Source organism: Enhydra lutris, unplaced genomic scaffold (assembly GCF_002288905.1).
Source record: "Enhydra lutris kenyoni isolate GAN:26980312 unplaced genomic scaffold, ASM228890v2 scaffoldscaffold72, whole genome shotgun sequence".
Classification (NCBI taxonomy): Eukaryota; Metazoa; Chordata; class Mammalia; order Carnivora; family Mustelidae; genus Enhydra; species Enhydra lutris.
This window is the reverse complement of record NW_019154156.1, coordinates 5167276-5194681: the sequence shown is the minus strand read 5'-3', so window position 1 is coordinate 5194681 and position 27406 is coordinate 5167276. Positions and strand designations below refer to the sequence as shown.

At 40.5% G+C, this 27406-nt stretch overlaps 1 protein-coding gene across 5 annotated transcripts in view; it reads right to left on the bottom strand.

The window, feature by feature from the left end:
- The window catches only part of LOC111159943 (PPFIA binding protein 1), a 174542-nt gene that overhangs the window by 3807 nt on the left and 143329 nt on the right, over window positions 1-27406 (bottom strand). For 3 of the 5 annotated variants that reach the window (XM_022522637.1, XM_022522641.1, XM_022522638.1), the window contains 16 exons: window positions 26197-26281; window positions 22290-22444; window positions 16688-16803; window positions 15676-15732; window positions 14319-14379; window positions 13932-13961; window positions 11900-12071; window positions 11385-11417; window positions 9088-9238; window positions 8673-8801; window positions 7013-7163; window positions 6213-6324; window positions 5977-6065; window positions 2204-2326; window positions 1365-1490; window positions 608-796 (listed from right to left, as the gene is read on the bottom strand). In XM_022522637.1, coding sequence (XP_022378345.1) covers window positions 608-796; window positions 1365-1490; window positions 2204-2326; window positions 5977-6065; window positions 6213-6324; window positions 7013-7163; window positions 8673-8801; window positions 9088-9238; window positions 11385-11417; window positions 11900-12071; window positions 13932-13961; window positions 14319-14379; window positions 15676-15732; window positions 16688-16803; window positions 22290-22444; window positions 26197-26281 — 1779 coding nt within the window. The remainder of the gene's footprint in view (window positions 1-607; window positions 797-1364; window positions 1491-2203; window positions 2327-5976; window positions 6066-6212; window positions 6325-7012; window positions 7164-8672; window positions 8802-9087; window positions 9239-11384; window positions 11418-11899; window positions 12072-13931; window positions 13962-14318; window positions 14380-15675; window positions 15733-16687; window positions 16804-22289; window positions 22445-26196; window positions 26282-27406) is intronic. The other 2 variants (XM_022522639.1, XM_022522640.1) reach the window with 2 other exon arrangements.

Genomic DNA, 27406 nt, shown 5'->3' with positions numbered 1-27406 from the left:
AAAGAAATATCTATGTATATAAAGAACTTGGTACAAATTTGCAGAACAGCTGATAAACCCTATCTCCACATTAAGTTGGCTGAGATAACAGACTCAGAAGAGTTCACAGAGAAATGACTGAAAAGAAGAAAATGTAATCTGAATTTGGTATGACCCATGAATCTGGGTATACCTGGAAACAGCCATTCTCTGTTGGTCTACCTTGAATCATTTCTTAAGTATCTTTTTCTAACTTGCAAGATTGGTTCATTGCAAGCCAGACAAGTTGAATCTGTGTGAGAAATCTTACTCTTCAGCTGGATTTATCCATAGAACAACTGCAATCAGTGTTTGAGCTCAAGTCATGGACTCTGCATTAGCAATACATTGACTGCACGCCGTCATCCTCTTCATCACTGTTGACTCTTAATAAACAATGTGAGCAAAGGTTCCCCCAGAAAGACACTTGCAAAGATGCATTTTCTTAATTACTCTTAAAGATGCACAGACCATTAACACATCCACAAGACTCAGTAAACTCCAGAAAATGGGACAGTCGGGTCAAAACCAAGCCCCAGCTTTAGTTTTTGCTTTAACCAGTTATTAGAAGACAGAAGCCTGAACCAACCTTCACTTTGGCCGTGGCTGTCAGGAGTACATAATCTGGTAACTCCATGGCATCACGCTTTTGGTGCTGGGCCTCAGCCCCGATCAGAAGGTTGAAATGAGTGGCCAAATGTCTTCGCAAGAGGGTCTTACTTGGTGGGATGTTCAATAACTGAGCCATTGTTTCTACATTAAAACGAGGTTCTAGAACCTATAAAAAAAAATTACAGTCGTTTAAGGCACTGTGTATCATACATGTCTGCCCTGCTCAAAGCTCCTTCATTTAGTCATCACCAATGATCCCGCAACAGCCCAGAGAGACAGAGCGTAGACTTAGATCTTCAAGCTATGTATCTTTATTTTGCCTAAGCTAGTGAGAAGTAGAGCCGTTCCCAACATCCATGCATTCCAAAGTTAGGGCTTGTAGCTCCCCGAAGTGGAGCCTTTGGAAGGCAACTCCTTACATCACTGTGCAGAAATAAAATCTGGATGTGGCAGGTGTTTCAAAACAGGATCCCATGAGAACCAGTGGCCAGATGTCACATAAGATAAGAGACAATGAATAAGAAATGGATTGAAATCTGATCTAGCCCTATATGATACAAATAAAAATATGGGGAAAAATACTCGGAAAGTAAAGACTCCCTAGAAATGGTTACAGGAGGGTTCAGTTTGATGATGCTAGGATTATGACAAGCAAACCGATAACGTCCTAACTCATTCGACTGATGGAAACAAAATGAGAAGAAGTCAGTTTTTCAATTAAAATAGAGTTTTACCATGAGCCCACCATGGACACCACTGCCTCTGAGATTGGGGGCATATTCTGCCAAGTCCACGGAGCGCAGCCATTCCATCACCCGGTGATTGGTCCACTGCTGAACTTCGGATGGGGTGACGCTATTCTGTGAGAACAAACAACCACCAGGAGCTTCAGTCATGAGAAACTGTGGGCTCTGAGAAACAAACGGAGGGTTTTGGAGGGGAGGGGGATTGGGTGAGCCTGGTGGTGGGTATTACGGAGGGCACGTATTGCATGGAGCCCTGGGTGTGATACATAAACAATGAAATCTGGAACATTTTATTTTTTGTGAAAAAAGTAAAATAAAACAAAATAAAAGGAGCTTCAGCCTATTGACTGTGGGATCCCAAACACTCAAACTGCACCTTCTACAAAGTCTGCCTTCTAGAGCACAATTCACTCGACATCCCGCTAAGTGTTTACAGAAAAGGTGAAAAGGGGTCTGCTAAGCTCAATTTTGTTTTGAGGCACCCGTGCCAGTGTTCCAAGCTTTTTTCACAAACTCATGAAGCAGTGCTTTAGGAAAGCAAGTCTCTAGAGTGATATTTAACTCTGTGGCTTAAGGAGACAGGAAAATAAAAGATACCCGAGAAAAGGAGGGAGGGAAATTAAAACACAATCACAGGTAGAGCCATCACAATGGGGGCGGATATAGGAAAATAAGGCCCGAGAAGGTAATGAGGCTGGACTTGAGGCTCTGAGGATGACAGAAGCCTTCCCTGCCGGCCCCATGAAGACTCGTGTGTCTGTTTTGCCCGCACAGCTGTCCCGTGCACGGGGAGCGCATGCAGCGGGAATCTCAACCTCAGGTGCTACCTCGTCAGACGGCCGCCTCCGGAGACAGTTCGGTTCAAAGTTATTGATCCTCAGGACCTGGATAGCCCTTTTGATACTGAGATGGTGTAGCACACTCACGACCTTCAAAGACAGTAAGTCATCCTGGAAAAAAAAAAAAAAAAAAAAAAAAAAAAGAACAAAAAGAGGAGGTCACTGAGCTGGCCTAGAGCAGAAGGACCTTCTCAGGGAAATTTCAGAAAACACAAGTAAAACTAGGAAACCCCTCTACCAACAGGCCTCGAGCGCTTGTATTTTCAAACCCTTTATTTGGTGACAGAACATTTTTTTCCTGTTCCCAACAAAATCCTCTCCAGGACCCCAAATTAAAAACAACAACAACAAAATTAATGTTGTATCAACAGAAGCCAAGTTTCACCTGTTTCTCTTCCAGACACTTTGAAACAGGATTGTGAGACCCCACAGCTCTGTAGAACACAGTTTGAAAGGAATCGGCTGGGTCACACTTTGATTTGGTGTGATATAAAGCAAAGAGCTAAGAGCACATGATGTTCAGTGAGGACAGCAGAGCTGGGTTTGCTGAACTAAGGCACATCACCATTTGGGGGAAAATCAGAAAAGTATCTCTGTTATAGTATTCCCCAAGCCTCAAGGAATCTCTAGTTCTTGATTATTATGCTCTATCCGGCAGAGACTGTGAATAATTTTGGGAAAATTGTGTTGATCGATGCGAAGGTTTTGGTGAGAGTTCAAGAGAAAGGAGACATGAAGAAGTTATTAGTAGCAACATGTATCACCATCAATTCCTTCCAGGTGTAACTTTCCTCAGTCTGTGGTTATTGGGAACATTTCAAACATACCAAACACACCAAAACAAATTATTTCAGAAGGTGATGTGGAGGGCAGTGTCAAGATAAGCACCAATCTATTTCCAAACACACCCAGAAAATAAAATAAGAAAAATACCCATTTTAGACACACCTTAATGATAAACACATTAGTTGGTGGGGGCGGGGGGAGGTGATAATCTATTGTAGAAATAGTTTTTAAATAAAAATATTGGACAATCAGCTTAAATTCTTAAAGCTACTAAGCAAAATTATTTCCTGAATTTTTTTCTGGATCAATTTCTTATAGGCACTTCCTTATAGTAAGTTGGAAGGCATTCAACACATTTTAATCTAAGATTGAGACACCCATTCAAAACATTTCCACGTGGGTCAGTTTCAACTAATTAAAGTTTTTCAGATTTAAAAAAATCTAAATACATAATGATTACAATGTAAATACAATGCAAATTATTTTAGCTTGAGAGATTTTTTTTTTTAAAGCAGGGGCTGTTTTAAATCAAAACAGATACTTTTTTTAGATTTTTTTTTAAGGTTTTTATTTATTTATTTATTTGACAGAGCGAGATCACAAGTAGGCAGAGAGGCAGGCAGAGAGAGAGAGAGAGGAGGAAGCAGGCTCCCCGCCAAGCAGAGAGCCCTATGCGGGACTCGATCCCAGGACCCTGAGATCATGACTTGAGCCGAAGGCAGAGGCTTAGCCCAATGAGCCACCCAGGCGCCTTTTTTTTTTTTTTTTTTAAAGATTTTATTATTTGACAGAGAAAGAGATCACAAGTAGGAGATAGGCAGGCACAGAGAGAGAGGGAGAAGCAGGCTCCCTGCTGAGCAGAGAGCCCGATGTGGGACTTGATCCCAGGACCCTGAGATCATGACCTGAACCGAAGGCAGGGGCTTAACCCACTGACCCACCCAGGTGCCCCTAAAAAAATCTTTTAGGTAATTTTAATTTACCAAAGAGCTGCCAAAGAGAGATAATCGTTCCATATATCCTTCACTCAGCTTCCCCTAATGGCTAACACCTTCTATAACCATGATATAGTCATCAAAACTGAGGAATTAACATAAACAAAAAATGGTAATTAAAACTACAGACTTTACTCAGATTTCACCAGTTTTTCCACTAGGTCCTTTCTCTATTCCAGGATCCAGCCCAAGATACCGTGTTCAAATAGGTATTTTTGTGACTCAGAACTTCTGGGGTCAAATTTTCTAAGATGATTTACTCTTTTATAGTCACAAAATTTATATGCACATTTCTTGTGGTTTTAAGCCTGAATCTGCTCACGTTCCTGCAGAAGCATACCTACCTAGACAGGCAGGCAAGTATTTACTGAATTTGTTCCAGGCTGAGCTATTAAGAGGAGGAATCTGGAAACATCTTAGGTTCAAATACCCTGTGACTTTCGACTACTTTCTGGCTGTGGAAACTTGGTTGAGCTTCCCCGTTTCTCAAGTTTCTCATTCCCTCATCTAAACACTGGGGGATAACAAGAATGTCACCTCAAGGCTTGCTGAAACTGGAGTATTCATAGGAGTACGGAGCTTGAAAGAGTGTCTGGCACATAGTATACATGCAATGTGCCACACACTAGTGTTATTACAAGCAGGTTTATGCCATGTGCCCACCAAGGTAAGGACTTTGGTTCAATGACAGAGAAGAAAACGAATCCCATGAAAGGAACCCCACAGTTCTTTGACATTGAAAAATTAGCTGTTTGAAATTTTCAACAAATTTTTTTTAAAGATTTTATTTATTTATTTGACAGACAGAGATCACAAGTAGGCAGGGAGGCAGGCAGAGAGAGAGAGGAGGAAGCAGGCTCCCTGCCAAGCAGAAAGCCCGATGCAGGGCTCAATCCCAGGACCCGGAGATCATGGCCCGGGCTGAAGGCAGAGGCTTTAACCCACTGAGCCACCCAGGCGCCCCGAATTTTCAACAAACTTAAAGAAGATACTTCTGGGAGTTGGTTCCAGAGCGTAGCTCACAAAAGGCCTTTTAAAGAAAAGAATGTAAAGCAGCAGTGCACTAACAGGACTGTGGAATCTAGAACAAGTTCTCCTGGAAACCATCTCTCTCACTGTTGTAAAGTCCTTCTACCTCTTAGATGGAAGGATAAAAATACAGAACAGTAATGCAGGAATCAGAGAGAGTCCACCTCACCCTACTTCTTGCCTCTGCGATTCCTCCCCTAGTGGAACGGGGCTAAAGAGAGAAAGGAGGCAGGTTTTGGGTAACATTCTCCAAAGCGGAAGGGAGGAGAGGAGACGAGTCTCTAGATGTCAGGTCAAAAGGGTGGTCTCTTCTGAGCAATCACTGCATATAGAATGTGTTACTCAGAAATTCCCAGGGCTTCGACACTCTACACTCTATTTTTTAAACATCTTTAGGAGAGGGGCACCTCGGTGGCTCAGTGAGTTAAGTGGCCGCCTCCGGCTCAGGTCAAGATCCCAGAGTCCCGGGACCATCTCACATCAGGCTCCCTTCTTAGTGAGAGTCTCCTCCTCTCTCTGACCCTCTCCCTGCTCGTGCTCTATCTCACTCTCTCTCTCAAATAAATGAATAAAATCTAAAATAAAACAAAGCATCTTTATGACATATAATTCGCATATGAAATTATGCGAAAATTTACCCCTTCAAAGTGTGCACTCCAGTGTCTACATTGTTGAATATACATAAAACCATTTTCCTGGAGAGCTGAGTTTAGATTAGCCTTCACACAGCTTAAATCAAAGTTTTAAATTTCCCAACGGTACTGCAATCACCAAATCCTCTGACTTCAACTTAACAGAAACTCTTCTGGCTCTTCTTAAGTTAAGGCAACACCCTGAAACTCTAGTGGAATCATTGTGAAAACAATGTATTTTGCTCACTATTTCTGTGTCTTTCCAGAGAAAAGCAATTTGACACTCCCCTTCCCCAACTCCCAGGAGCCAATCACTTACAACAGTCATGTAATGGAGCATTCGACCATCTACCCGACCTTCGTCAAACTGGGTCTTGTACTGGGGGAGACCAATGTCATCCAACCACCCTACAGGAGAGAAATCAGTGTTGTTAGTAAGCCACGCAACACCTGTACTTGTGATTCAAAAGAAAAAGCAGCTTCATTCATTTATTCATTCATTCAGTCATTATTTCATTTACTCATTCATGAATGAGAGAATTTAAAACCTCTTACTAGTGACCCAGTTGAAATCCAGCTTTCCATGGTTGGTTTCTTCTTCAGACCCCAGGGCTTGCAGTGCCAGCTGGAGCTTCTTTCGATGAAGTGAATGCTTAATCCCAAGTTCCTGAAATAATAAGCAGAAACACTGGTTTTACCATTCTGTCACTATGGGCTAGATGCCACTGGCAAAAGATGCCAGTTCCCCCCAAACGAAGCCAGTGTTAAAGACCCGACAATCCCATTCAGTCAGCATACCAAGTCGGGTTGGTGAAATGTTGCTGAACAAAAGGCCCCTAAAAAGCCAAGACCACAGCAACTAGTTTAGTGGGATGCTCCATTCCCTAGTAGGCTCCTTCCTCGGCAAGACTGGAATTCTACTCTTTCTGTACAAAAGGTTAAACAATTAGGAAATATGTTAAATAATTTGATGTAAGATGTAGGGCTCTTTCCTTTTCCTTTTTGCAAAGTAAAGCTGAATTGCATACTTTACACTGAGAAGTTGGGCCAATGCTAAAGCCTCACAAAGATTCTGAGAAATACGAGCTTAAGGTTTATTATTATGTCTATACAATTATTTCTCATTAAAAATGCCCAGTGGCTTACATGTTTCATAAGGAATCATTAAGATCAGGTCCTTCTTGTTAAATCCATGCAATTAAATTAAAAAAAAAAAAAGTGTGAAGCAGAAAACACAAAGTTTTTCAAGAGTACTGATTAGCTCCCCCCACTCCCCTTTCTGGAGTATAAAACAATTCTACATTTTATTCTCTTTCTCAGTAGCCATTGTCTAAACAAAACAGAGAAGCAGTCACCTTCTCCAGATCTTGCTGAGAAGCCTGCAGAAGTGTTTGGCCAGATGCAATCCAGTGCTTGCCCGAATTCAGGTAGGACCCCAAGCCCTGTTCCACAAGCCAATTGCAAACCTGCTCCTTGGTCCATTTGGCAAATGGCATATCCAAGTCGCTATAAGAAAACGAACAACTGTGTGAAGAACAATTCCAAGCCAGCCCTGTGGCTTCTCGAGGTTGACCAACGTATACTGAATTAATGTAGAAATTCCCTAGTAATGCCCTATTTGACCGTGAAAAGCTTACTTTTCAGTCCATGTTTGGGGGAGGTGGTACTGGCATTGAAAATTACTTCAAAAGGACCACAGCTTTCATTTCAAATGAAACCACAGAAGATTCAATATGATTGAGCAACTAAGATATCATATGGAAGAAAAGCAAGTTGAACCAACAAGTCAAGTCACTGTACTAGTTTCAATCAACATGGTTTGAAGACTGAATCTCCAAACAGAAAACACTAGGTTAGATGGAGAGAAATCAAGTCTAAGTTGAACTAACTGTAGCAGAATTATGGTTTCTCTCCAAATGGTTATCAGTGAGGAGAGTGCAACACGCCATCACGGAGTACAGGGAAACGTAATCACAGCAATTTCTGTGTCAAATTTTCTACTCTGACATGTAAATCATGTCAGAGTAGAAAAGGAAATCATGTTCCTTTTTGGGGGGAAAAAAAATGTAGATAAACAAGACTTTTTTTTTTTTAATTTTTTTTTTTTTTTTTAAACAGCACAAGGAGATCCTCTACTGTGTATAAAGAAAACACACGGCAAATGAGACCTTCATGTGTTTGGAGAAAGCCAGGGTTTCCTCCTTGTTGAAACCTGTGCCCAGTCTTATGCGAGGGTAGGAGGGACCATGTTCCAAAGATTTAGTGTCAATGATTTGTGCTAGATGTTTGCCACCCTTCTCATGCTGAGTAGGTCAGTACAGTAATTTCAAAACAGCCCTCAATTGTGGCAAGGATGTAGGAAAAGTTCCTAGAGTCTTAACAGATAAAGCATTACACAGTCCTGATAAATTCGGGAATTCTGTTAGAATTTGTGTCTTATGAATTTATGTAGGTGCTTTCACAGAATCCATTAGTCAAAAACGTTCATCGAACAGTTACTATTTACCAGATACTCAACACATATTAACTCATTTAATCTTCACGATTAGACTAATTCATACCATGGGAAACGGCGGCACAGAGCATGGATGTAGTTGCTCAAAGTTCACCCAGGTTACAGGAAGCAGCAAAGCCAGCAATCAGATCCAAGCAGTCTGTCTCTAGAACCTACTCTTAACCGCTATGTTAGCCCATCTCTCTAGAGCTATGCTTTAGAGTACTTGGAGTAACTATTTTCTCAGTCAGACTGAAGTCAAAGAATCATTCTTGCACAGATGTTGCTGACACTTTAAGCTTCGATTCCTCCCCTGGCTCACGCAGCCCTCATCTTCTGCAATGATTTTCACCCAACATTGCCAACCTGCACTGCTCTAAAGATGACGGACCCTTCTGCCAGGCAAAAGGGTAAGCAACGGATTCTACTGCTCAGCCCAGGGACAATCCTAACACTGCAAGTGCTCACAGCCTGGACATGTGGGTAGAGATGTCAAAGTCCATTTGTTCAGTTTTTCTCACCTGTTAGATTGTCCCAAATCTCGAGACCAACCCAGTCGTGGCCCTGCAGTTGCCCTTGTCCCTCCTCTTTTAAATTCAGGCTCAGACATGTCGTCTGGGTTGAATGTAGTTGACTGACTTCTCCTAAGTCTGAACAGAAGAAACAACATCACATTGCCTTGTAGAGACCTGAGGAGACCTTAGGACTTTAAAATTAATAAGAACATTGCTTATGAATGGTCAGAAGAGACGTCTGGATTTACACTTTAACTGAGACCCAGTGAGTTAGCGAATCCCAGATCACAATCTTCCTTCCATAAAAGGAACAGCAAAGCCTTTCAACTGCATACTTGTTTCTAGGCAATCTTCCATTTATTCCTACATTCGAGCAACACACAACACAAAGCCCCCTCCATTTGTCTGCTGTGTTACTTACTTTCCAAAGAGTTTCATGATACCTCTGGATTTCTTTTTGGAATCCGGCGATGGTGGAGATATCTGGAAGGGACTGCCTCCCTGCGAATCTTTCGGCTGGGAAGATACACCAGCCAGATCTAGGTGCTCAGCTGTCTCCTTCTCTGTTTCAGCTATTCCAAGAACAGAATACATACTTGGTGAGTTTTAAAGTATGGAATGAACATGACTAGATGCTACCCTTCTTGACTTTAGTAACTGTTAACAAATTCTTCTTCTGTTGGTCTGTAAAGCAGTAATTTACAAAGAGCACCCTACAAATATTACAGATGGAACACAAATGTATGTCCTGCTCTACAGTCTGCTGTGTATCAGTGAATGATGTGTATAATATCATGTATGATATGCCTAAATTCATTAACTCAAAAATTACTACCTCTTTGAAGTTCAAAGGTGGGATAGGATTGCCACATTCTTTCTTTAAGTGATCTGAGTACATAATGAAATTAATCTCGATTTTTCCGTAGCACTTGGTACTGTTGACATTCTTCCCACATTCTTCAAAATCATCATCTCCTTCATCTTGTTAGGACAATCTCCCAGATCTGTCATCTGATCATTTCTTCTCTGCTATAGGACCTGTTTTCTCTTCTTCTTCCACTCCGAGATTCTGTTCTAGGCTCCTGCCAGCAGGATCTCTGAACAAGTTCACCCACTCCGTGCCCGGCACTAAATGATGGCTTCCCTCATTCATAAGCAGCAGGTATCACAATCTCTGGTCCTAATCTCTCTCCCCAGACTCAGGATCTGAATGTTTATGGATATTCCCAATTTGCTGTGCCAGGAACATCTTAGACTCAACAAATCCATCCAATTCTCAGAAGAATTCTCTTAGATTTTCTTATTTAATATTCCCTTGATACTAATTAATATTCTTCCTGTTACTCCCGTTCACACTCTTTGGCATTTTTCTTTTCACTACCTCCTCTCCCTTGGCATTTACATCAGATCCTAGTCACCAAGCGCTGGCAGTTTTTTTCCAAGAGAGTTATTCCTATTTATAACTTGCTATGTCCTACTGAGGAAAGAATGTACTGGATATGCACAAATTTTTCTTTTGATATAAAATCAGTGTCTGTTGATTCTGCCTTCAAGAGTAACATCCAAATTTGCTGTGCGCAGATCTCCCAGCATTCTCTATTTCTTAATTCTTTTACCTGTCCCTTAAGGCATGATCCCCCACTAACAAACACAAGCAGTACTGTTTCCTCAGTGTGAGACCACACTTTTTCGGGAAAGAAAAAGTTGTACAAAAATCACAGAAATGGTGTTTCAGCAAGATATAAAAGTCGCAGAGGTTGACTTTTCTACGAAGCACAGCTGTGATTATAGGTTATAATAAGCAGCACTGGGCTCTTAGCATTAACAATGTATTTCTTCTAAGAAAGATGCAAAAACATTTGAAAATGTTGTCTGGATTTTATTTATCCCATGTGTCTTCTAGAAATGTAAGACCGCAAAGGGAGAGAAGTCACCTGTGCTGACCCACATGAGTTGGTGTATGGGTATCTCAGGAAAAATCCAAAGGAACCTTTCCATCCAAACCCCAACGTCATCATGGGTATGGGTGTACCAGAAAATGTTGCCTAACTCACCCTCATTCTAAAAGCATCCTGTTTTCATGTTTTGTTTTGAGGATGTTTCCTCCCTCCCGTGCCCCACACTTTTAAAAAGGAAATCAGAGTTTCCCCTCTCCTAAAATCACTTTGGGGGAGGCTCCTTGGATATCCCAGAAAGCTTCCTCCTGTGTCACTAAACGCCACCTCCATCTTCAAAGCAATAAATGTCAGAAGAACATTCCCTTAAGAAAACTCAGTCTAAAGCAATCATTTGCAATGTCTTCTACAGACTTCTCGATTTGGCTGAAAACATTGCTCTCTGGGGATAATGGAGAAATGGAGAAGGGACTGCCAGGACCTGGGAGTTAGTGTGAGACAGGATGCACTGGAAGGGTGAGAAAGCTGGAAGGTACGAGGCAGGAGAGTCCTGCCCTGGATTCTGAGGGTGCCGTGCGCTTCTGGGTCCTCCCAGAGCTCCTCGCAAGGTGTCATTAGCAGGGGTTAAAACAGCACGTAGGTTGGGAAGCAAAGGCTCTCCAGAGAGTCCACTTTAGCAGCAGGCGGAAGGAACTCTGGAGTCGAGGACAACATTTTCTGATCGTTGCCAGCTTGCTTTCTAGAGATCGCAGATGCCAAGAGCAAGGATTAGCTCAGCCTGGAGGACAGCACTGGCGAAGGCTGGCATGCAGGGGTACAATACCTAGGGTGGGTGCACTGGCACTTCGTTTACGATCTTCAGATATCCCAACAATGCACACAATCACACGCAGCCCAATGGAGAGAACACAGGAGAATGACAAAATGAAACACAGCTCAAAGTCCTACTCACAAAATACACACAGGGGGAGGAAAGGCAAGCACCGCGCTGTGCTTCCAACATCGCAGACTCCATTAGCAGGAACAATATGGGGTTAATTGGTCCACTTTCGAAACAGATGAGAAGCTGTTTACAATGAAGTCAGAGAATGTCAAGGGTTTTGGTCTTTCCTCTACATTTATGCTCCAACAAGGAGAGCAGGGTGACAGCCTGCATAGAGCTATCTTTACCACCAAATTAAACCCATGGGGGCAGTTTCTTGCAAACCTTTCCCCCAGCTCATTCACCTTCATTTCTGAGAAAGAGAAACGCACAGATCGATGAACCAGGGAAGGGAGGAGATGGACCTTGTCCTCGTTCTGAGTGAATTAAAGCAAAGGCACGCTGGCAATACACACCCAAGTTTGGTGCACTTGCTGTCCTCTTGTTACTTTTTATTTTAAAAAAGCCACGCCCAAAGGACGATCTGGCTTTCCGAGTGCCAAAGGGGTTGTCTTCCACAGATGCGTCATGCCCTGGAGCTTTCGGAGGGAGGCTCCTGAACGGGCTGCTTTCTACCGGAGCCTTATCCTAAAAGACAAGTAATAATAAATGGAACACGGCATGGCTGTGCACAATTAGGAGTACATGCCGGGCACAACACCTGATCTGTTACACATGTGATTTTATTTAAAAGAATCACGGAACTGACAAGTTGATTATGAACACCAAGCACCATATTACAATTTAGAAAGTCAGTTCTGAAAGCTACTTAGGAAGCAAGAGCAGCAACAAAAATATGTTCATCACTAACCTATAACCTGCATGCTTCGGATATAAAATATTTAGGATATAGAAATTCTCAAGCTTTATTTTAATTTTATTTGCCTCATTCCCCCCAATGACATGGACTGGGCTACAATGCTGTTCGCAGTCTTTGTACCGTAACTGCATCAGAAGCCCAGCGTAATATAATCACTGTGCAAAGTAGGCAAGCTTCTATACCAGCAGCAGAAAGCGATTCTACTCCAGTTATTTTAAATATTCTTCTCAAGGAATTACTAGTCAAATGAGGACACAACCAGTGACCGTTAAACATTTTGTTTTTGAAAGGGTGTTCTGAGACATATTCATTATCTTGCCTGCAAGTTACCTGACACGGATCACCAATTTTCAAACACTATGACATGCTCAGATACACTTAACATCAAAACTAAACTTGTTATAATTAAATTTTTCTTCATCGATTCAGAAGACTCTTTGGCTGTCTCTAACATGTCAAGGTCTTTATCACGAACCTTAACTGTAAGTTATACTTCTAAGTACTGTTGATTTTTTTAGCTTTCTCATTATTTGAATTAGCAGTTACAGTAACGTGATCTATTATATTGTTTTAGTAGGATCCAAAGATGCTTTGATTTGCATGCTCTCATTCCTCTAACATCTCCTGCCCTCTGTTTCTGTTTTTGCAGAGGTGGAGAAAGGGGAGAGGGGACACAAGCTTTGAAGGTGGTTATTTTATCCTCCAAATTTATTGCTCATCGTAACTACAAGTTTATAGATGCCACAGTTTAGTGCAACTATTACCTATGTCTCACCACAGATGTCAAAATCATTTAATCATTTACTGAATTGGCAAGACAAAAAAGGACAAAGGATGCCTGTAATTACAGCTGTGTGCACAGTCTGTGCCTTATCAGGGACACCTACATTACAACTCAAGGCATTCAGAGCCAACAGTCAAGGGAGTACATCTGGAAGTGGCCTGTCTACCAGAATGTAGTCTTTACAGAGTTAATGATTGAAAATTAGAGGAAAGAAGAACCAGAGCCCTTGTTGATGAGGTCTTTAAAAAAGAAAAAAAAAAAAAAAGACAAAAAAACAGAACACCAAAATGTTTGCTGTATACACAGTGGTTATATTAAATAAACAGCTGTTCTCAGACGGGTGACCTAAGGACTTTTTGTGAGGTCATAGGAATCCCAAATATGATCATTAAGAACATCAATAGCCTGAGAGTCTGGGGTTTTGTTTGTCTGGTTTTTGTCCCCCCCCAACAGTTTATTGAGGTGAAACATAAAAAGTAACTATCTTAAATTGAACAATTCGGAGACATTTAGTAAACTCACGGTGTTATGCAACTGCCACCTCCACCTAGCTCCCAAACATTTCCATCATTCTAAATAAAACCCCTCATCCAGGAAGCAGTTTCTCTCCATTCCTCCCTCTCCATCTCTGGCAACCGCCAAGCTGTGTTCTGTCTCTATGGATTTATCTATTCTGCATACTTCACATAAATGGAATCGTGTACTATCTGATCTTCCGTGTCTGGCTTCTTTCATATAACATGCTTTGGAGGTTCTGAGTTTGGGTTTTTTGGAGACATTTAAGCAATCACATGTATCAGACATCACAAACATTTTTCCATTGTAATCTGGCCATAAAAATTACCTCTGGAGGCTTCTGAACAGACTCCTTTTCCTGTTCAAAACAACAATATTTTAGATTGTTACAGGAATGGCTTCATATATTCACAATCTGTTACATACAATTCTAGAAATTAAAATAAACTTACATCTACTTCTAAGCTACACAATCTCAGTTCCATTTATTTCCGAAAATGGCTAATTAAAGTCTTCAGTTTTGATTGTATACACTAGTTTCAACTGTTCATATTTATCCTTCTTAACATTTACCATTAACTGTGGTATCTAATAAATCTGCATTAGAGAAACCTCAAGCTCTTCTTGAGAGTTTTATTTGCAAAATGGGAAAATGTGAGGATCCCTAAATATTTGCGTCTCAGGGTAACAGACAGAGAAACAACACAGAACCAACCCCATCTGATGACTCTTTCTTCAGATTGCCCAGGCTGCTGGACTTTTGCAGACTTGAAGTTCTAAAAATAACAATAATAGTAATTAGGATTAATAGTAAGTGGCTCTGGTGCCACTGTTTCTTAGGAGAATATCTTGGAAAGAAACTAAAACTGTGTGTGGGTTGAATCCTGGTCATAAAAGAAAACCCGGATTCAGGCAGTCACTTATGTGCTTTACTAAATTATAACATTGAGTTCTTTTAAAAGCAGAGGTGGTTAACTGTCCTGCCAATAACTCTAAATGTCCCACACATGTTAGAATAGCTGGAAAAACACTTAGACTGTCCTTGTGATGTCAACACTTGAAAATAAACCAGCATTTTTCCATGGACCAGTGGTGTATCCTTTTATGTATACATTTAGACCAGGAACTTTTTTATTTTTTATTTTTATTTAAATTTTAGTTAATATACCAGGGAACTTCTAAAATACTCATACTATTTACATATAATCCTTGTAATTAAAATAAAGGACAGAAGTGTTACTTTTCAATTCACAAAGGGATCTATTTTCTGAATCTGGCCAAGTAGTTCATTTTACAGTTCTGATCGAGGCATACAAGAAAAATCCCTCTGGCTGCCCATAATAATTTGTTTGCTATCCTTGCAAAGTGACACTGTAAACATCCAGAGATTTTTTTCCCTTTCACATAACTAGCATTCAAGTGTACAGGGCTGGTCTTTTCAAAAATGGAAGGCAGGAATAGGTGACCAGTTTAGAGAGAGAAAAAAGCTCTAAGAAGCAGAATAACATACATACACAAACTTTTAAAAGGCAATTCTCATGTACTCATGTGTACATAAGTTACTAGACATGTCCAGTACCAAATAAAGTAAAAGATAATGGTGAGAAAAGAGAAGATCTCATCTTTGAATACTGCTCTGGAAATAGATTTTCCTAATTCAGACTTGAACTTGGATAAACATAGATAATGGACCATTTTACTACATAGAGAATGCAAAAAACTACTGCAGCCTTTCCAGCCATTACATCATTCTCTGTGACTCTTTTCTGCTAGGGTCAAAATGCAAGCCAGTGCAAACCTGAAATTCAAAGCACTGCACTTCACATGAAAACTGATGAAGGAAGGCTAAAGCAGTGCAAACACTTGGCACGAGATAACGGATAATGGTCAATGAGCAAGTATCTCTTTGTTAACTCACAACCTCCCCTTCCCCCGACATCCAACCACCACACCTGCATTAATGTATTCAGGCCTCAGTCATCTGCTTCTCACAGTGGTCACTGTGAGTGTGTCAGAAGCTTCCTCTCTCCCAGGTATCAATGACATTTTCCACATTCAAGAACGTGACTTACGAAAGACTATCGCACGGCTGGGTTTCAACAGAAGCACCAAGGATTATTTTTCCATCACTAAAAGAAGAAAGAAAAGGAAAAAAAAAAATGGAATGTGTGTGCTTCACAAGTAAAAGACCATATATATTCTAAGTAAGCAGAACTGTCAAAAAAACAAAAAAATTGTGCTAGAGAAGCTATTTCTCTTTTAAAATAGTCTTGTTTTTTGTTTTTTAAACACAGGCTCCATGCCCAGCATGGGGCTTGAACCCACAACCCTGAGATCAAGACCTTAGCTGAGATCAAGAGTCAGCTGCTGAACTTACTGAGGACTCCCAGCTGCCCCTCTCTTTTAAAATATTCTACTATATTTTCTTTTGTTAAAAAACATTTTATTTATTTATCTGACAGAGAGATCACAAGTAGGCAGAGAAGCAGGCAGAGAGAGAGGAGGAAGCAGCCTCCCTGCTGAGCAGAGAGTCTGATGTAGGGCTCGATCCCAGGACCCTGGGATCATGACCTGAGCCAAAGGCAGAGGCTTAACCCACTGAGCCACCCAGGTGCCCCTAAAATATTCTATTATATTTTCTTTTATTTGGTCTCATTATAGGTTAAGTAACTGAGAACATGCTCCCTCAAAATTCTACTTGTTAATGGAGAAACTACTGTATCCCTGTCCCAAATCCTTCTTCTGAACAGCCTGGGCCACATGACCATTGCTATGGGGCTTGGGACCCACTGGTGGCCCCCCATGACTTAGGACATAAAACGAGTCCCCTAAAATCTCTCTCTAACCTGAACACCACACGTCCCTGGACTCCTGTCCTAGGACTTCTTGCTTCACACCCTTTATTTCAATAATCCAGAACTGACTGTAGTGATTGATTTACACTGGTTCCCTGGCACATGCCTTACAGTTTCTTGCCTCTCACAGTAAAACCTGTGTCTGTAAATAATTGCAATGCACTCTTGTGTTTGCTTGATCTACTCTGCTGAACATTTATATTGCAATGTTGGGTCATAAATGACATACCTTTCTTCGAATGAAGTCTCTGGTTGAGGAGGCAATTTTGCTCTTTCAGACGTTTCCAAGCCCTTAGATGTTGGCAGTAATGAAGGGATTGAAACTTGCAAGATGCTGGTGTGGAACTGTAATGTAATTAGAGAAAGTCAAAAATCCACGAAATAAGTCAAGCAGAGAGAGTCAATTATCATATGGTTTCACTTATTTGTGGAGCATAACAAATAGCATGGAGGACAAGGGGAGATGGAGAGGAGAAGGGAGTTGGGGGAAATTGGAAGGGGAGGTGAACCATGAGACTATGGACTCTGAAAAACAATCTGAGGGGTTTGGAGCGGCGGGGGGTGGGAGGTTGGGGGAACCAGGTGGTGGGTATTAGAGAGGGCACGGATTGCATGGAGCACTGGGTGTGGCGCAAAAACAATGAATACTGTTACACTGAAAAGAAATTTAAAAAAAAAATCCACAAAATAAGACAGAAGTCACAGAGAAAAAAAAAATAACTGAGACAATTACATGGTCCATCAAAAAAATTTCATACACCTATGTTTAAAAACACTATTCTTCTATTTATAAAATGGTCTCTGGATATAAACATCAATGATTGTTAAAATCAGAGAAAACATTCTGGAGGAAGGTCATTTTTGAACTTGGTTCTGAATAAAACATAATAAATACCATCAAGTAAGTCAATAGTTGATCCTGACAACTTTAAGCCCTCGTAAAAATCTTGGTTCTAACCTTATGCAAGTCACTTAACTGGGCACCAGTTTTCTCCTCTGTAACATGAGAATGGCAATGCCTACCTTAAAGGGTTGTCATGATTTGAGATGAGATTTGGGTAAAGTGCTTTGTAAACACACCTGTTTTCACTTTATTTTCTAGCACTAGTCTAATATAGAATGTTGTTCAAACCAGTTCTTTTTTTTTTTTTTAAGATTTTATTTATTTGACAGAGAGAGACATGGCGAAATAAGTCTAGCAGAGAGAGGAGGAGGAGTGGGAGAGGAGAAGCATGCTTCCCACTTCCCTGAGCAGGGAGCCTGATGAGGGGCTCCATCCCACAACCCTGGGATCACGACCTGAGCAGAAGGCAGACACTTAACGACTGAGCCACCTAGGCACCCCCAAACCAGTTCTTTGTGGATACCACTTAAAACACCTGGCTTAATAATACTACAGCAGCAACAACAAAAATGCCTAATACACCTTCCTAAACAAATGCTTTGTGTATCCTAAGGATGGAATCTATGGAAGAAATTTTATACTCTGGGGTTAAATAATTTCTGATGACTGTAGAGCAGTATGGTGTAAGAGCCCATCATAAACTAATACATGAATCACTTAAAAAATATTGTGATAAAAAAATAAAATTTTCCTCAGTGAATTCACTCTGCCAGTCAACCAACCAATTAGTGACTGCGCCTCCCTTCTGAAGTCAGCCAGGAAGGTAGGGACTCACAACCTGGAACACACTTCTAGATGCCAATCAATCAACAACAGTCTCACCTCTGTAACCACACGTCCACAGCGGATGTCAATTCTCTCTAGCCTCTAAGAGTCCCTCAATCCCTGAGCTCCAAGCAACCCCGCATGCCCCACAAATGATCAAAGAGACTGTCCCTGACCAACAAAGTTCACCGAGATAACTAAATAAGCAATACATTTAGCTCTGTGGTTTTTTGGTCCAGTTACTGAGCGGTGGTCTCATTCCTTGACACTAAGAGGTTATAACATGTCAAGTCTGTTAAAATCATCTGATTGGGCCCAAGATGGAGTGGCTCGTGTTAAGCTCCATGTCAGTAAACCCAAACTTAGCTAAGTTTCCGTGCTCGGGGATCCCAGAAAAGGCAGACCTAGGTCGACCAATCGGCACTTGCCTGCCCTTAGTAAGTTACCTGACTCACCCTGCCCCGAGACTTCCCTTTGCTGCACATAAGGAAAGTAACCCTACTTAACCAACCAGGAAACGACTAGCATGATCCTCTGCTCCTGCTTCCTTCTGCCTAAAAAAGCCCTTCATTTTGTACAGATCCATAGAGTTCCTTTCCATCTGCTAAAATGGACGTTGCCTGATTCATAAATTGCTGAGTAAAGCCAGTAAGATGTTGCAAATTTACTCAGTTTAAGTTTGTTCTTTAACAACAAGTCCGATCTTGTTGCTTCACTATTTCTTTTTGGAATCTTTATGATTAGTTCTGGGCAACTTACTGAGCCATCATCCCTGTGTTTAAAATTTTCTCAGCTGAATTTTTTTTTTAAAGATTTTATTTATTTATTTGATAGAGAGAGATCACAAGTAGGCAGAGAGAGAGAGAGAGAGAGGAGGAAGCAGGCTCCCTGCTGAGCAGAGAGCCCAATGCGGGACTCCATCCCAGGACCCTAAGATCATAACCTGAGCCGAAGGCAGAGGCTTAACCTACTAAGCCACCCAGGCGCCCCTGAATTTTGTTCTTTAACAAATCCTATTGTTGTAAAATAGGAGATTACTTCACTATCTCTTTTTTTTTTTTAATTTGAATCTTTATGATTAGTTCTGGGCGAATTATTGAGCCATCATCCCTTATGTTGTCAGGTTCACAGTAGCTCCCCAGGTTCCTAATCATGGGGAAGGAAATGGCTCCACTAACAAACTGATCCATTTCCTTGATTTCGTTCTGAACTTAGGACTTTAACTCCCAACTCCAATCTCCCTCCTAGCTCTTGTTTAACAATGTGGCTGAACACACTTAATCCTCATCAAATCATTCTGGTTCCAAAAGAAAAGTCTCATTAAAGTACAATTCACATAGGAAAGACTCTTTTAAAGAGACTATCTGGGCAAATCTTACATGTAACATCTGCCATTCTGTAAACAGACAGCAAGCATACTCATTGACTGTCAGATGTTGTTTTTCCCTTCAGTAGAAATATATTTAGCAATTAGGGGATTGTCCCCCTCTAACATATTTTTTATTTCCCCCTCTAAAATATTTTTTATTCCTTAACTAATCTTTTGCCTCTTTTTTCCAATTTTATTGGGATATCACTGACATGCAGTACCATATAAATTAAAAAAAAAAAAAGAAAAGAAAAGAAAAGGAAAAAAAAAACACCATATTTTTTTTTTCCTTGCAATGAGAACTCTTTGGATCTACAGTCTTAGCAACCTTCAAGCATACCAGACAGCAGTGTTAACTATAGTCATCATGTTGTACCTTATACCCCTAGCACACTTGTCTTATAACTGGAAGTCTATACCTTTTGATCACCACCCTCCAATTTCCCCTACCCAGTAATCCTTATGACTGACATCTTTTAGCCCTCTCCTACAGTGATGAGAGAAATGTTTCCTCCTTGAATTCATTTTCATGCAATTCAAATTTCATTTTCTCATTAGGTAATCAGCAGGAATAGATATGAAAAGAAAAGATGCCACTTGGTTTTTTTCTCACTGCAAACAGTCAAATGTTAAAGGAAAGACGACCAAAAGGGGAATTGGAAAAGGTAGCCAAGGCTGTTTAGTTAAAAAACAAAAACAACAGGGGCGCCTGGGTGGCTCAGTGGGTTAAGGCCTCTGCCTTCGGCTCGGGTCATGATCTCGGGGTCCTGGGATCGAGCCCCACGTCGGGCTCTCTGCTCTGCGAGGAGCTTGCTTCCCTCTCTCTCTGCCTGCCTCTCTGCCTACTTGTGATCTCTCTGTCAGATAAATAAATAAAAATCTTAAAAAAAAAAACAAAAAAACAAAAACAACAACAACAAAAACAATTTTTCCCATTTCCAGTTTCTCTAGACAGTACACTTCACTAAAATGAAAAGTTCTATGGCAAAGAGGGAGGTGCTGTCAGGAAGCCACGGGTGTGCCTAGGTTAAGACCTCAGGAAGACTTAAGGTACCACTGTCTCATTGAAACCTTCAAAAAGTTCGACAACTCTAAAAATAGAGGGATATTCCATAGCAGCCATACAGAAAACTTAAGATAGAGAAAGTCTTATGGTGAAGATAACTGTGGATATCCTTTACCTGATGGAGTGGATTATAAATCGATTCATAAGAAATTCCAAATGAATAAAATATTATACCAAATTAGACCAAGAGGGACAGAGATAGTAGAAGGCAGAAGGCCCTGGACCCGTATAGATACTTTTGCAGAAAACAACTCATCTGCAATTACAGGTTCTTTCTCCTGGAAATGGAAAGATGACTCCCAAGGAACAACCAAGAGCCCAAAGGTCTGGGCCCTGTCAAGGAACTGGCCACACGAGCCTGGCTGGATTTGGGAACTGCTACCGACTAATGATACGTGGGTGTCTTCCATGTCCACGTTCCCTCTTCTTGAATAGGAATGCCTAGTAGTTACTATGCCCATTCCACCACTGTATGTCAGGTGTGTAGGGGACAAATGGCTTGACCTTGAATTTCCTGGTTCTTTAAATGGAGTGGAGCGCTACTCGAGAAGCCAAACCTGAGCAGCTGCACCTACATCTTGACCGGGTCTGGATGACAAGGTCTTGGGATGCGGAAGCCTGACTGGAATAAGACCAAGAGGTCTTTGACGAGGGGATGAGGACATTTTGCATGGGGGAGGGATATAAATGATTGTAACCAGAGAGTGGAGGGCAGTTGTACTAGTCGAATATGGTCGTAGGGGTATATGCCATCCCATGTGTTCTTCTCAAATGTGATATTATTACCTGTCCATCAAGAGGTAGGGTCTTTGTTTCCTCTCTGTGAATGTGTGTGGGCCTGTGACTACAGGAGAAGAGATGCCACAGGATTTCTGAGTCATAGCATAAAAGATGATATAAATATGCCCAGTCCTCTTATCGGGATGCTCATCCTTAGGATCTAAACGCTATGCTAGGAGAAAGCCAGGCAGTCACAGGTATTTCCAGCTAGTGCCTCAGCTGAGGTCCTGGCCAACAGTAGCACCAACCATGAGATATACAAATGCGTAGCCTTCAGATGACTCAAGCCTCCAGCCTTCACGCCATTCCAACTATGGCCCAGTGGAGTGAAGAAGAAATGTTCCTGCGGAGGCTTACCCACATCACACATTTGTTAGCAAAGCAAGTGCTGTCATTCAAGCCACAAATTTTGGGGGTGGTTTGCAATAGATAATGGAAACAGATTTTGGCACCAGTCTGATGTGAAAGAAAAATAAATGAGTTCAAGACTAAGTATTCCTGTCTAGCTGCTTTTTTCCAAGTCTAAAGAAGTCAGGGAAGATTTTAGTCCAGAATTTTTCAGAGGCACCATTGAAAGTGACTAAAACCAACCTCTTTATATAATCTCACTTTATCCCTCTTCATTTATTCCCTATTTGTTCTTTACTAATAAAGATTATTATTGTGTAGATTGTAATCTATTTAGGATGGCATCTTTCTCCCATGTTCTTCCTGAATTATTTAAGCAATTTTGACATTGCCCAAGGTATTTATTTATTAAAGAGGGGGGAAAAACTAATCTTTCAAATAAAGTCCTACGAGACTGAGTTTTGACATGAAAATTGCTAAGACTCCGTCAATAGCCACACTGAGAAAAGATCCCATGTCTTTCATGCTGTCAACAGCATTTTAACCTTCAATGACACAGTCTCTTCACTACAAAGATAACGTTGAGAGTCTGTAAATACCTCTTCTGGAACACTTGTGTTAAATGGGTCACGACTGGGAGATCCCATGACTGGTGTAGATGATAGACTTTTCTCCAGGTCACTAAAACCCTGTGCATCCAGCAAAGTGGAGATGGAACCAGAAGTGAGCAGACCGTCAAAGTCGCCATCTTGGTCTAGGAAAAGGAGGAGAATAGCAGCTTTTCATTTACATTTCATTTTTGGAGGAATACCAACTGAATATAAAAATTTTTCTCATCCTCAAAAACCAAAAGTGAGTTTCCTCTGAAATCCTTAGAAAAATAACAAGAGGGCCTCTAGGAGACATGTTAAACTATGAGCACCTGAAGCCCGAGGGTGGTATTAATAGCTACTACCACGGACTCACAGCCTTGAAATCAGAAGTTAATTTAGTCCAACAACCTTCCCTAATTTTTTTGTTTCAGAATTTGGGGCTTTACAAATTTCAGTTCAGAAACAACCAAGCTGGAGAATATCAGTGGTACAACAAACTAATTCTGAACAGCAACACAGTCACCATGAGAAAATCAATATTCATCATTCATCATTTCTGTGTTCTTATTTTTTTATTAATTTTTTAATTTTTTTATAAACAAATAATGTATTTTTATCCCCAGAGGTACAGGTCTGTGAATCGCCAGGTTTACACATTTCACAGCACTCACCACATCATTTCTGTGTTCTTAAAACAAAACAAAACAAAAACCACACACATATAAAGAAAAAAAAACAATAGGCAATATTCTGATTCCTTAAGATGATCCTTCTGTGCCATTTATTTTAAAGAAGAAAGAATAGCCTTACGGACAAATGCAACCACACACCCAGCAAAGGGGACAACTTTGAGAACTACATCTACATCGCCAGCGATGAAAAGGATTAGGTGCTGAACAACTGTGTCAGATATTCTTTTTTAAAACCAAAAAATGATGCTTAAAACACTATTCTCTGAATAGTACAAAATGGCAAATCATAAACTCATTTAAAGCTGTTAACTAGACTTACCTTCTTAGATTTTTATTAGGCATTTATTCTAATTTCATTAAAATGTAGGTATTATTGGCATTCTCTAAGGACTAAGTAAATACAAATACTAGTTAGAAATCACTGTTTATAAACTCTTCATTAGAACAGGACATAATTTTCTTTTTTTTTTTTTTTAAAGAGTTTGTTTATTTATTTGACAGAGAGAAATCACAAAGAGAGAGGCAGGCAGAGAGAGAGAGAGAGAGAGAGAGAAGCAGGCTCCCTGCTGAGCAGAGAGCCCGACGCGGGACTCGATCCCAGGACCCCGAGATCATGACCTGAGCCGAAGGCAGCGGCTTAACCCACTGAGCCACCCAGGCGCCCCAAGAACAGGACATAATTTTCAATGGTGGTTAAAAACTACCTCTTTTTAATATACAAATGTCAGTAAGTACATGATAAGATGTCCAATAGTTTTCATCTGAGGGACTGTGATGAGAATACTTAAACATTAAACCAATTAAATCAAAATCATATCAAATGTACAGGATTGTTAAGTTTCAAATACCACACCAAGTGTTGGCAAGTGTGTTCACCAATTATAACTCTGATACATTGCTGTTGGCAATGTAAAATAATACAACTAACTTTGGAAAAGAAAACAAAAAACAACCTCTTTTTGCTACACATTTTATATGCATTAAAAAAGATGAAAAAAAAATACATGAGGGGCGCCTGGGTATCTCAGTTGGTTAAGTGTCTGACTCTTTTTTTTTTTTAAGCTTTATTTATTTGAGAGAGAGAGAGAGAGAGAGCATGCACATGCACACACAGGCCAGGGGAGGGACAGAGGGAAAGAATCTTCAAGTAGCCTCCAGCTGAGTGCAGAGCCGAGGTAAGGCCTGATATCACGACCCATAAAATCATGAGCTGAGCTGAAACCAAGAGTTGGACACTTAACAAACTGAGCCACCCAGGCGCCCCAAACGTCAGACTCAATCTCCGCTCACGTCTTGATCTCCAGGTCGTGAGTTCAAGCCCTATGTTGGGCTCCATGCTGGTCATGGAGTCTATTTTAAAACAAAACCAGATTAAACAAAACAAAAACAAACAAACAAAATATGAAACTGACAAAAATAATCATGTCAGTGCAATTATGAAGAATATTTACCCCTTTTCTTGATTTTCTACGTTTCATAATTATAGAAATTAATGTTTTCCCTTGATTTTTAAATATAAAAACTACAGTATTGAGATTCTATAAAATCAAATACTGTTTTAAATGTTATGACTACGTAAAAATTAATCACTTGTTAATTTGCAATATTGTCTAAAAAGAGACACTCTCTTGAAGGCAGAGAAAAGGCGAGTGATGAGAATCGCTGTAAAAACACTGACAGAGGTTCATTTGCTTGCTCATTTGGGTATTTACAAAATTTTAACATATACTAAGTCCTGTGAAAAATAAGATGAAGATCCATTTTTCCCCCTCAGAAATCCTTGTCTGAAGTAGGATTTTTTCTTTTTGAACTCATCGAAATTGAAATTCCAAAATCTGAGTATTTCACAAGTATCTCTGAAAAAATTTATTACTCATGTTTACTTTTAGAGCAAATAGCCCACCTTGCATTGCTAATGAACAAGAAAACTTCCAAAGTTCTTAACACTTTTGTTTTAAATGACCCCCAGAGATTTTCCACATTTGAGGATGGCCAACTGGACAATGCACAGATAAAATAATACCACATCAAAAGGCATAACTATTTTATTAAGCTTTTAGTTCTAATTAACATACAGTGTAATACTAGTTTCAGGCGTACAATATAGTAATTCAGCACTTCCAAACATCACCCTGTGCTCATCCCAACAAGTGCACTCCTTAATCCCCATCAAAGCGTGACTATTTTTACTTAGATGTCTTACGGTTTCGGTTTTATTTTATTTTATGTTTTAACTTAACACATTCAAAGCTGAACACAATCCCCCTTAATCATTTCAGTGCGCCCTCACCAGGCTTCGCTACCTTGGTAAATGGAATCATCACCCACCTGGTCGCTTTAGTCAAAAATGTCAATCTTTCTTGATTCTTTCCTCTTCTTCACTCTCATCTAATTCATCACACCACTGTGTTAGTTCGAACACCAAAATATGTTTCTAATCAGTACCATTATTAACATTCCATTTGGAATCCTGCGAGAGCCTCTTGACTGGCGTCCCTTCCTTCCGATACTGCTCCCTCCTCCCAGTATGGTCCATTTGTTACGAAGATGCCCCAGACATCTTCGTAAGGGTAAAACCCTTCAGTGGATCCCTCTGGGCTCACAGAGCTGAATGCCTCACATCGCCTGACCTGGCCAACGCTAACTTCTATCCGCTCGGCTCATCTCCTCTTATTCTCTACCTGATCCCTACCTTCCAGTCAGTCACAATGGTCTTTTTACTTCTTAAATACACCAAGCCCATTTTCCCCATAGGCTCTTAAAAAAAAAAAAAAGATTTTACTTATTTATTTTTGAGAGAGAGAAAGAGAAAGCATAAGCAGGAGGGAAGGGTAGAGGGAGAAGCAGACTGTTTGCTGATCAGGGAGCCCAATGCAGAACTCGATCCTAGGACCCTGGGATCATGACCTGTGCTGAGCAGACGCTTAACCCACTGAGCCACCCAGATGCCCCTCCCCACAGGCTCTAGAACACACTGTTCTGTCTAGAATGCTATCTGATGAACTCCACACAGAGGTTCTCCTTGATCAACCAGTCCACAGTATTCTCTTTGGCCTACTGACCAAGAAAGTGTGTGATATTGTTTCCTAATGATACTGTTGAATGAATGAACAAATGAACTATTTTGGAATAATGGATATTCCAGAAAAATGAAACCAAATGTTAAAGTTCATAGCCACTTAAAATCAAGTAAAGTAGAAAAATCTATAGAGCTACACTACCTTTTTTACCTTGGGTCAGTATCACTGTATCTTGCATTTTCTTGTACCTATTCAGGCACTGTCGAAGATCTTCTATTTTCCGATCCTATTAATAAAATAAATTGTCATCTTTAAACTATGACTTTAAACAGTAAAAGTAATTGCAACACAAAGAATAGGGAGACATGAATTATTTACATTATTCAAGGAATATTTCTAAACTTTAGTAAAACTGGTAATATCTAAAATAGTTTTCCTACGTACATCAGAGATAGAGAAAAAGTACCTCTAAATTTAGAGATCCTATCCTTCAGCTGCCATCTTTAAAAAACAAAAACAAAACAAGGTAATAAGATACAAAACAAAAACAAAACAAGAAAAAAATCAACTTTAATTATTCTCCTCTCCAACTTATGGGCATGTCTTGAAAGAAAGATCTACACCTGTCGTCTTTACCTGCTGTCATCAATCACAATCTGGCCTTTCTCTTCTCAAAACACTCAGCCAAAGTTGTACCAATTAGTCATCAGAGACTTCATATTTACTAAAATTAAGAGAACTTTTCATCCTTTTTCTAATTTGACCTCTGATACTTGACTGACCCCATTCTTTCCTCCTTCTTTCTCCTTCACTTTTCTTTCCACTCTTTCTTCTATTTTGATTTCTTAATTCCTCGACCAGATAGATATTCTACTTCCACTATCCCCACTATCTACTCAGCCCAGTCTATAAAATGTTAGTGCTTTAAGATTTTGTCCTTTACCCCCACTCTGGTGGATTCTAAAAAAATGGGTTCCCTAGCTCTTCCCTCACTGGTTTTGGGCCTGGCCATGTGACTTGCTTTGGCCAAAGAGATATCAACAAATGTGGTTAGGGTTTGCCCTCTCTCTCTGCTCCAGGGAACCTTCACTATGTGAATTAGCACAGACTAGTCTAATGGAAGACGAGAGATCATTTGGAAAAGAGACATCCCAGCAGGGCCCAGCCTATGCAAGGGTGTTAATCACTAGACATGTGAGTCACACCAGCCTAGACCATCCAGCCCCATCCCACCCACCAGCTAACTGCAGAGATCAACAAAGCTAGCCCAGACCAGGAGAACCCCCTAACCAACCATCACAAGTATGAGAAATAATAAATGTGATTTGTCATGGAGCAAAAGCTAACTTACATATCAACTACAGCTTAGTCCCCGAAAATCTACAATTCTGTACTTTTCCTAAAATTGATT